This window comes from Melitaea cinxia, chromosome 4 (genome assembly GCF_905220565.1).
Source record: "Melitaea cinxia chromosome 4, ilMelCinx1.1, whole genome shotgun sequence".
NCBI lineage: Eukaryota > Metazoa > Arthropoda > Insecta > Lepidoptera > Nymphalidae > Melitaea > Melitaea cinxia.
In genome coordinates this window covers 6,639,031-6,651,056 of record NC_059397.1, presented here as the reverse complement: position 1 = coordinate 6,651,056, position 12,026 = coordinate 6,639,031, and the positions used below count along the sequence as shown (strand labels likewise).

The 12,026-nt window shown below is 32.8% G+C and overlaps 1 protein-coding gene across 1 annotated transcript; it reads right to left on the bottom strand.

The window, feature by feature from the left end:
- Nucleotides 1-4,712: 4,712 nt before the first annotated feature.
- On the bottom strand, nucleotides 4,713-11,357 carry LOC123670524 (zinc finger protein ztf-16). The gene is made up of 6 exons (XM_045604012.1): nucleotides 11,265-11,357; nucleotides 8,555-9,066; nucleotides 8,170-8,471; nucleotides 7,966-8,093; nucleotides 6,031-6,210; nucleotides 4,713-5,465 (listed from the first exon to the last, which is right to left on the bottom strand). Exons 1-6 carry the CDS (start codon nucleotides 11,337-11,339, stop codon nucleotides 5,226-5,228), a joined length of 1,437 nt encoding a protein of 478 aa, XP_045459968.1. The 5' UTR covers nucleotides 11,340-11,357; the 3' UTR covers nucleotides 4,713-5,225.
- Nucleotides 11,358-12,026: the final 669 nt, after the last annotated feature.

Sequence of the window (12,026 nt, the reverse complement as noted above, 5' to 3'; positions counted from 1 at the left end):
GCTTCTTATGTTAAGAAGAAAATCTACAAAACGATCATAAAACCTGTCGAATGTATGGATCAGAATGTTGAGCAACGAAATTTAAGGATGAAAGAAGTGCACGCAGCCGAGATGAGAATGCTGAGATGGATGAGTGGAATGACGAGGAAAGATCGGATTAGAAATTAGTATATAAGAGGAAGTTTGAAAGTAGCACCCGTGATGGAGAAAACGAGGAGCAGTGAGTTAGCGTGGTATGAGCATGTAATGAGGAGGGGTGAATGCTATATTGGTAAGAGAATGTTAGGATGAATGTTTGAAGGACGAAGAGCGATTGGCAGGCCAAAAAAGCGATGGATGGATTGTGTGATTGAGGAAATGAGAAAGAAAGGAGTGAGCGCTAAAGTGACGAATAATAGAGAGGAAAACATGTTTTGCCGACCCTACATAAGTGTTATAATGGCAGAGAGATGAACTTCATCCAAAATCATTCAAATTTAAAGGACCATACGACAAGCACAGCTTTTGAATCAAAAAGAGAATCGTCAAAATATGTATACCCAAAAAAAAGTTATAAGGTAAGAACACATAAAAACAGTAGAAGAAAAAAAAAATACACTGATGGTAAACTTCCCTTACAAGAATTACTATCGTCACAAGGGGAATTTAATACCTGGATATAGCGACGATAAGGAGGTACGAAGTTCGCCAGCTCAGCTAATCTATACTAATATTATAAAGCTGAAGAGTTTGTTTGTTTATTTGTTTGTTTGAACGCGCTAATCTCAGAAACTGCTGGTCCGATTTGAAAAATTTCTTTTAGTGTTAGATAGCCCATTTATCGAGGAAGGTTATAGGCTATATATCATCACGCTAAGACCAAAAGGAGCGGAGCACTAATGAAGAATGTTTCAAAATCGGGGGTTCTTTTTTCCTTTTGAGACCTTCCGCTGTGTGAAAACAGTTAAAATTTCGCAAAAATCATGTATGACAGAATGATCCTCTTTAAAAGTTCTAAAAAAAGTCCGCGACAGCATATATCTATCTTTTAAGGTTGGCTCACTATAACCTTTTTTAGGCTAACCAAGTTTGTTCTAAAATAATGCATTATTTGTGAAGGTATTTGTATAAATGTGATAATAATCCTTACCTAAATAAATATGTTATTCATCACAAGTATTTAATTTAAATCAAAATAGGCTTTTACATAATTCGAAGTATCTCAGAAGATACCGCAGTTTTAAAATAACATCGCAGCAAAATATTGATCAAGTATTGCGCGTGCATCTGTTCCACGCGGACGAAGTCGCGCGCAGAAGCTAGTTACCTGTATAATTATATATTATTTCAAATGTTATGTCAAACCCGTTTCCTTGATTTATATTTAAGAGCCGTTTCACAAAAATTGGTAACAATCAGCGGAATTGAAACATTTTGACGTCGTTAATCTCAGTATTGGAGGCAATAATATAATTTCTATTATTGAAATTTAATAGAGCAACCCTTGCTGTAGTAAAATAATGAGAAACAATTTTGATTTATATTATGTGTATAAAATTATTAACCTTTTCATCAGCCTCCTCCCTGGGTAAACGGTCGCAATGTATACTTTGAAGTCCTACTTTTCAATAACCTCTACGTTGAAACAATTTTAAAAAAATACGTAATATGTGGAATATAATTTTGTTGAATAACAGAACAGAGTTTTATTCCATTTGTATCTCTGTTAATCGATAAAAAAAAATTAAAGTTACAGAAAAAAAAGAAATTTTTCTTAGAAAACTAAGAAATTTTAACGAACTATCTTCATCAAAGTAAACTTACATCATTAAGGAATAGAATTTTGAAAGAATGCCTTTTTCATTAGCCATTCTAGTCTATTTTAATGAGGTGTTCTAATATCTTGGCAAGCGTACGCGAAAGAGCGATAGGGCGGTATCCACAGGGATCGGTATATATCGGAATATACCAAATACAGAAAGAATACTTAAGGTGACAAATTACTGTCATAAGACATAGAAGTGAGGAGCATAGGTATAAAAATATACATAGAAGTATTTTATCTCATAGTTTATTTATTAATGTTTCATTAGACCCTTTACCAAATTATTATAAGTAAATAAATAGAACTACATACTTGGTAATAAGTACCATTTGTTATATTTTCTAGACCATCGTAACAATACGATAATATATTTTAACTGCAAATAAACTTTTCCATCATAAAAAACAAGCAAACAGCCATATTGCAAATATTTTACTATGTATAAATAAATAACATTTTATTATATTTATTATAATACTTTTTGTGTAAATATATATATTTATTTATTTTTAATGAGAAACGGTTAAAAATGCACACTCCTATATAAGTTTGAATAAATTTCGAAAACATGATTCATATTTTCTTTTATTACTGATCTAAGGCACAATCTGCTAAAAATTGATATTATTTACTATCACTCAAGTTTAAAACTGGTAGATCATAAATAGTTCTTTCTGTATTAAATATTAGTAAAAATATGTTATTACTCTTAATAATGATAACATAATTAAATGTAACAGCATTATCAACGATGATCTCAACTCGTCCACCATTACAAAATAATTGCTTTTAAAAACAATGTACTTATACTATACATTACACACATAACAACTTAAAACAAATTAAAATGTTGGTAAGCTGTGTTTTGGTATTAAGGTGAGGACTGCTACACTATAGCATTTCTGTTTAAGTATAATATTATTACAAACATAGGTGACAATATGCAGTTAACTTAATTTTTATCATACTGAAAGATACAGACGCGTGAATATGCTATTGGCACTCAACATAATTTTAATTCTAATCTAAATAAAATATGGAACGATTTAACATCAAATATTTTGCACATGAAAGAAGAACAATAGCCGGTGCTACGTTAACATCAATTACATATAATGTCATACAGTTTACAGTACCCTAAATAGTATTATTTCACCAAATAGAGTTCTATGAATATGCTCATAATCAATATCACGTCAAGACTTTGATGATCATATTTTGAAATACTGCTAAGAATTAACTACACAATTGACGTCACTTTGCATAAATTGCTTTAAAACATTTTCAATTGTTTTTAAAATATATTATCTAGTACCACACAAAAATAGAACATGAAATTGCAACAACTAATCAATGGTCATTAATAAAAAGCAGAAGTTTTCGGGTTTTTTTTTAAATTTTATTTTAGGCTTCTCCTTTGTTATTAATATAACATTGATTACTATACTTATAGAGATAAGACGATATAAATTTAACTACACTGTAAATCTCTGTTACTCTGAAACATTTTTTTTTTTATTAAGATCTCTTCTTAATTCTTTATACTAAAATCTATAAATATATTATCTCTATTAAATATTAAAGGCAATATCTATCGTTAGATATGGACGGATTAATTAAAGGCGCCCAATGGGGTTACCGATTAATTATATTAATAGCTCTTAAGTAAGTCTACACTTAACACTAGCTTTCGGCGCAGCGGTTGGGACCAAATAAAAATAATCAAAGTCTACACAAAATAATAATAAAAACAACAATGAAATAGAATATAAGAATATCTATAAATAAATACGTGTTGCTCGTTCAGGTAACTCTCTAGGTCCACGCAAGGCACGGACGGACCGCGCACCGACTCCTATTCTACGTCAATGTCAATAACAAAACAATAATTATACATAACTTCGTTGGTAAACATAATTTCAGTTCCACCTAAGTCGATTTCGTAAACTTAACAGGCAAGACCACAACCGATATTAAGTACTTATTAGCTACAGGAATGTAAATCTCAGGTTTAATTATATACATAAAGTAAATGAACCGATTAAAACATTTTAAATCTCTTTTAAGTACTGCATAAAATAAATTATTTTATATTTTGAAAACACCAATAAAACTCTTCTGGATAACTTCTTCCATTAGTAATATTATCAAACATTCTTTAAAATAGTTCACCAACATTGAGCATGTTTTGCCTAGCTTAAAGTATGAAAATATAATAAATACTATACAGAAAATATAATTTATAAGTTTCTTCTCTTTTATGTAGGCAATATTGATTGGCGTGATTGATTCTTGCAATCAATAAAGAATTTTGAAAATTATGTATTAATGAGACACCATTATAGCACATGATTGATTTAAACATTTGGTAAATAAATATTTTGTGCGAGAAATGACGCAACTCTTTAGCCATCTCGAAGTTTGTTGAGCCATTTTCAAATTATTGAGCAAGTGAATTTTTCCTTAAAATGGTTGTTTCGTGTCGTTTATAAACAAACTATCTGCTAAAAATAAACCACTTTTAAGTACAATTACGATGTATGACACTACATCTTGATAATTTAGAAAATAAACAATAACAACAAAACAAGACTTGTACATTAAGTATTAGTCGTGGACTTGCATTACATGCATAAAATAGAAAATATAAATTAATAACGGAATGTAGAATTTATAATTCCGGCCTGTTCGATCACATAATAAAGCAATCAGGGAAATATAAGGCTATGCCTTAATATAAACATCTTCCCAACAGCAAAATGTAAAAATATATTAATTTGTACATTCTTCATCATGCTTTACTAAAAATTTGTAAAATTCACTATCGCACCAAAAAATATTCTATATTGTTTTGAATAACACCAATGTACATTTAAGTACAGAAAAATTAAATAATAAATAAAAATCTTTATAAGACGTTACTATTTAAGTATCACTTCTTCCCCACCAAAGATTGTCTTATTTATTTTTTAAAACAATCTCATTATAAAATGGAATGCATAGATTTCAATTTGGAATGTTAAATTCTGGACGCTGATAAATATAAAGTGGGAAAATTTATCCCAAAATTGTTAATACCCAATGTTGAATCTTATTTCAACACAATTTTTATGACTAAAATATCCATACAAATATCCTCGCTCATTTACCTATAATTACCACTAAATAACCTTCAAAATAATTTGCACTTTTAAGTAAAACAGCTTCGGGGGGACGTTCAACATATAGCATATTCGAAGCACTTCCACCTAATAGGTGCCTATCGCATATAAGAAAAAGAAAAAAAAAATAGTCCACAAAAAGAAGATATAAAATCTAATCGTGAGGTAAAGTATCTTCGAAGTGCTTACGTATGCGCACATTTATATGAAAGTGCAGCACAGAACAAAAGTCAGTGATGGAACGACCCCCCCGCAAACAGTCATTGGTGACTCTTGCTCAGCAGGTGGGAGTTAAACTCGTAGACATTGCAGCATTGCTCGCCGCAGATATTGCACTTCCATGGATTAGAGTCGCAGTGACAACCCTTGTGCAGGAAGTACAGTGTAGAATCAGGGAATGTTATAGAGCAAAATGTGCAAACTAGTGAAGACGGCAATAGAGCTGCATCTCCATGTGTGGACGTTATTACACCTCCCTCGGACGGAGAGGCTCTGGACGTCTGAAAATTTACAACGCAGCTGCTTGAACAACCATTTATTATAATTATTATATCAATCTATCTATAAAAATAATTACATTGTATGATTGCTTGATGGTAGTCGTTTGTAATGTAATAATGGATCTATAACTAACGGGTTGTCTGTATACATTCGCAAATAAAAAGTCTTTGCTTAGCATGAGAACATATGGCAAGATAAAGATTATTTATATAAATCTTCAAAATAAAAAGAAATCTAATAACTACTTGCTACTTTTATTCACGAAATCATTTATGGGGGGGGGGGGGTTCCAAAACGCATACACATGTCGTGTTTTATAGCCATCGCTATCCGATTTCAATAATTCCTTTTGCATTTAGAAGCCCCTACAAAAAAGGTTAATACAGAAAAATCAAGCTATTATGCAAACCAAAGCGACGGACAACAATAAACGGAGTTGAATACGGGTGGGGCGTCGAATATTAAAAATACATATGTAGGTAACAGTTATCAACGATAATAGATACAATAAAGTGCCTCCTTGATACCAAGATATTAGTGTAAAATATGTCAAACGTGACATACATTAGAACCACGCGTGCGCCCTCTCGCGGAGATGCGCCTGCGCAGATCTTCGCGCAGGAGACTCTTCAGCGGAGATACCTTGATCAATGATGACAGGCTTGAAGAGACATCGCGCTTATCGTTCCCGTTCGTTTCGCCATCCCGCTCCGCCGATCCGGATTCTTCTTGCATATTTGGTTCCTATAAAAATCAGAGTACATGGATTTACTTGATACTGAAACACATTATTATTCATTTATTTATTTTATACTTTACTGTATACCACAAATACATTACAAACAAAGCTTAAAGATAGTTACATATAATGAAGTACAATGGACGGACTTATGGCTAATTATCGATTTCTTCCAGGCAACCCAAAAAGAAAAAAATATATAATGACAATAAAAAAATATATTGACTAATTCATAACAAAATCTTTGAAACTATTTACTACACTGACTTTAAATTTTGCTAAAAGAGTTTTTATTAAGGATGTGTTTTTAACAAATTGTAAAAAATACAATGAAATTGTTAAGGGTCGACCGAAATCTCGGTCTCGGCATTCTCGGCAGGGTTCGCCAAACCGATTCATAAAGTTAACCGTTTGAAAAGGTTACCGTTTTATTTCGGTTCCAAAACCGTAATAAAACGGTTACCGATTAAACTGTAATACCGAAATATAACGTTATGTATTTCGGTTTTAAATGATTCGGAGAAGTAACAGAGGGTGACAAAATCTGTGAGCCATCGTTTAAAATGAAGAATCTGTAATGTTCCTTTGCTTTTATTGATAATACTTGGTTTTTCATAAGACTGGTTTCTTTAACTATGAAAGTAATTAAGTTTTTTGTTTTGAATTATTCGTTATATGCAATGTAAACATTAACGCGAAAAAGAGATGAAAACTTGCTCGCGCCACGCCCGTGCCTGTCGTCTATCACAAATAAATAAGTTTTAAGTAAAATCACGCAACACACGGGAGCGAATGAGATAGAGATATGGTGTACGTTCGGACCGCAATCCGCGCTAGCGCAGCGCAGCTACAAGAACGGGAATTGCCCGCTTAAACTTACGACGCGAACGTTATGCCTACTACCGGTTTATTTCGATACTGTATTACCGATATGATTCGGTTACCGAATGATTCTCTTACCGTTATTTTGATTCGATAAGTACCGTTTTATAAAGGTAAATAACCCATACCGGAATATCCCTGATTCTCGGCTACAAATTCTACTGAGAACTCTCGTCCCAGTTCTCGGCGAAAAATCGCCGAGCTTCTCGGCCGTAAGTAAGTAGGTACAGTATAGGATAATGGGATTCAGTTCTACCGCGCGCGGCCACATTCGTCACTTAGTGTCAGTGCGTGAGAGAGCTATCGATTGTGATGGGTCAAACATGGTTGCAACAGATAAAGCCAACTTATGGGCAGCTTATTATTTCATAGACTTGGGAGATGACCAAATGACCAGTGACGAAAGCAGTTTAAGTGCTGTGATAGAAATAGCGCTTGATAGCTTTCTTAGAGAGCAAGAAAGCAAGACTGCAAAGAAATGCAAATATATTTAAATATTTGTATTCGTCACCATATCGAGTACTTAGGCCTGCCGCAAAAAAGTTTTTTTCGGCACCGACTACTAGTGTAGCGAGTGAACAGCTATTTTGCAGAGCTCGTCAATTATACGACGTGAGGCGACACTTTTTGAAGTAAAAAATTTTGATGCAAAAATTGCGCAAATTCATTTTTTTTTTAATTTATCTATTTTCGCTCTCGGCCTCGGCCAAGATTTTTATTCTCGGTCTTGGTCTCGGCCGAGAACGAAAAAGCTGTCTCGGTCGACCCTTAGACATTGTTGATGTAAGGAAAACCACATGGGTTGGCTTGTGTAGTTACATAATCCAAAAATTTCTAACCAGTACACTTTTAACTCTAATTTTTATACTAATAATTACCTGTTTAATTGGTATAAGGGTTATAGAAGGTGTGATATTAGTGGGAAGTCCAGCAGAAAGTGAACTAGTAGCTACAGCACTATCGCCTGATTGTGGTGAGCTTGGACCTTCACCATTCATACGTGACTCTATAAGAAAATAGAATACATGTATAAGATAGGTTATATGCAATTATATTCATAAAACAAAGTTTTATTGTTATACCTTGATGATTGGTCTGTCCTGGTGAAAAAGTTTCATTATTATCAGCCATAGATATTTCAACATGTGGGGTTAAGTAGTGCATAGGGGGCGTGGCGTTGTCCACAGAGCGTGCTCCATTACTATCACCACTGTCTGAATAAGCAGCAGCAACAGACACAGATAGACCTGAGCCTAATGCACTTAATGCAGTGATTGCACTTGGATCCATTGTACCATCAGCATAGGCAGCATTGGCAATGCCAGCAGCAAGAAGGGATACAGAGGTGTTTCCGGGTCCTGGATTATCTAAGTCAATTCCGTGTCTATTGAAGGAAAAAGAATGAAAATTAGGTTCAAAGAAAAACATAAGATAATAAACATAAGTAAAAATTGTATTCTAAATTACCTGTTAAAGAAATGAACTCTTAGGCTTTTCATAGTTTGCGCGCGATAACTACAGAGTGGGCAAGTCTTAACAAGATCATGTTGTCCAACATGTTCGTTTTGAAAATGTGCACGCATGGCAATTTGTCTCTGGAATCCTCGGTTACAGATTGGGCAATGGTACGGCAAGCTTTTTGTGTGAGTTGTGAAGTGTTCTGCCAAGTGATCTTTTCTGAAAAATCTTTTTTGGCAAACGCGACACTCATATGGTTTGACCCCAGTGTGTCGCATTTTATGTCGACGCATATTCGCGCCATTTGAAAATTTCATATTGCAAACATCACACTCAAATAGTTTTCTGTGCGGTCTTGCGTCTGCATTTTGTGTTGCTGCAACATTGTTGTTGTCTGGAGAACACTGTGCCATGTGTGTTGTTAAAGCCCTACTACTCAATGTGCTAAAGCTATTGCATGTGGTACACTTTAAAAGTGTACCACTACCCCTTTTAGGAGTTTCTTTACTTGCCGTAGGTGCCTGAAAAACAAATAACAGTAAGTTAGACTACCTATTTTACTACTTTGAAATTTTGAAATCAATGTTATTAATAATATAAGAATGAATTCTTAATTGCAAGTAAATTCTAAGTAGTTATATAGTAATCATATAAATAGGAAGGAAGATATAACAAGCTAGCATTTTTATTTTTATTTTTAATCTTTGGTTTTGTTTTGCCTAAAGTAAAAATTGTATCTATAGGGTCATTTCGGCGGTACGCGTCCATCGCCCAATTCGCGTCCATTTTACGGATCTCACTTTGAAAACTCTCGAAATTAAGTATACTAAGACACAAATAAGTCGAAAAGTCTTTACCGGCAATACCTCAATGCATAAGTGGCACGCACGCATAGACAAACGTTCCGTGCGTCCAAGTAATCCTGGTTAGAAAAAATAGTTAGTGAGGGCTGTTCAACTGGGCTGATAATGAGAAAAAAATAGTGAGCAGCGGTGCGTTTGAAGGTAAATCTTTTATTGTTTTATGTCTATTTTGGATACATAGCTAATTCTAAGCATTGATAATGATAAAAGGAATTATATTAATTACGAATTTGCTTATTTTTTTATAGTTAACAGTTAAAATAAGGTGGACGCGAATGTATAAAACTTCCACTTTGCATCTACTGCAGACGCAAACTATACCCACCTTCTTAAATTAATTCTATAAGTTTAATACCTATAACTAATAACTATAAGTTTAATACCTATTCTACTTTAAATGAAATGAGTAATTTCTTTCTTATTTCTTTCTGTTTAAGATGAGTTCTTTGCAGATAAGAAAGAAGAAGGAAAAAAGAACATACATAGAAGAAGATTTAATGCTGCGTTGCGTTGGCTGAAATTCGAGAGAAGAAGAAATTGGTAAGACAAGCACCTAGGCAAAAAATATACTATTACGAAGACCACAATATTGGACGAAATCAGTGGGTCAATCAACCAAGAGGAGTCAAAAACTTATCTACACAAATAAATAAAATTGGAGTGTCTGTTTGTAATATTAAATTAACAGCTTTATACTAAATGCACATGGATTTATACACGGTACATATACGAAAATAACATTTTTTTGAATTTTTGTCTGTCTGTCTGTTTGTTCCGGCTAATCTCTGAAACGGCTGGACCGATTCTGACGGGACTTTCACTGGCAGACTGCTGATATAGTAAGGAGTAACTTAGGCTAGTTTTATTTTAGAAATTTATTTATTTTGTTACTCTACGTACAGAACGTACGTTTTTTTTTTAATTCCACGCCAATGAAGTCATGGTCACAGCTAGTATCAAATAAAAACAAGTAACAAAAAAGAAAACATAACGGTATTATTAATATTTAATGCAAATGGAAAAATGTGTCCACCTTGTAGTTTGTTTCCATAATTATTATTAATACAGACTGATCTTCTGATTTTAGAGTAAAAATCTCACAACAGATTATTGTTGAATTTCAAAGGTGGAATAACTATTTACTTACTACATAGGTACCTAATTTGTTTTTAAATTTTAAGTTCTATCAATGTTTAGAAGAATAAATAGGTGTTTTTATTTTCTTTATAGTGATTTATTAATGGTAATATGTTGATTTTTAAATAACTAATAATAATTAAATAAATTTTTCATAGAAATTAGAGCTGGGACATTTTTATTTCCTTCTTCAAACTTGCCAACTGCACTAAGTGGACGCGAACAGGCAAAATGACCCTATATAATGTAAATAGTAGTTAAACTTAACAAATATCAAGGGCTGTACAAATACTTATTAGGATTTGAGCTACAAGCATAAGCACAGCAGATAGTTGCATGACAACTATTTCAAATAGTAATCAAGATTAATTTTCTATTTATATGTTTATAATGGGTTAACTAATTTATTGCAATTACCGAAATCTTAAATATCTATCTAACAACCACGGTATTTTGATATAAATTACTATCTCAAAATAAAATAAAATATTTGATGGGATACTTTCTATGATAATATATGTAATAAATCTAATTCTTAAAATTGCACTAGATATATTTACATAATTTATAGCATTTAAATCCAGCTCATTTCTAAAACCTGTACGTAAATAATACAAAAAATTAGAGAAGTTTTCTGGAGTAAATTAGAACATAAACTTATTTTACTATTAATATTATTATCGTAAGCAGTATTATTTATTTTACTTAAGGGTACTAACCGGTTCATTCTTAACAGCTGACAAATTTGGCGACACGGTGCCAGAGTCGGCCTCTGTTTCCCCTTTTGATGACATCACATTAGGTCGCGATCTATCTGATCATTACTCTCCCGCCTCGTATAACTAAAATACACAAAACTTTCAATTTTTTTCTACATTAGACACTATAAATGTATAATTATGATTATAAATAGCTAAACATAAAATTTTAAAAAATTCGTAAGAATGGCGAGGTGACCCATTTACGAAAACATACGAATTATCGACTTACGATAGACTATTTATAAAGTTTATCTGTTACCTCCGTATTTATCACAACACTAAAGTTAAACTAAATATGATCTTTTTTGCCCATAAATGAGAAAACATCGCACTCACTCGATAGCCCGTCTTGATACGTCGACAGCCAGAACAGCGGTATTTTAGGGAGAGATCGCTATGTGGCCTAATTCAATGCTCGAACTCTATGCACAAAATACGTGTTACACGGATAACTGTAAATGCACAAACAAGTGGGTCCCCACCATAAGCCTAGTTTACTTGGACATTTAATAACATTTAACACTCTTATTTAGCCTAAGAAATTCCTATATTCTAATTTGAAATCACTAACATTTATAAGAAACCTATACCCATTCTGTTACACTACTCGTTCATCTACGATGGTTTGATTCGGATAAATAAAGTAGTAGATATTTTTTAAGCTTTGCAACACAAATAACCTAAATTTATTTACTATCTCTTTTACACCAAATTTTTGTC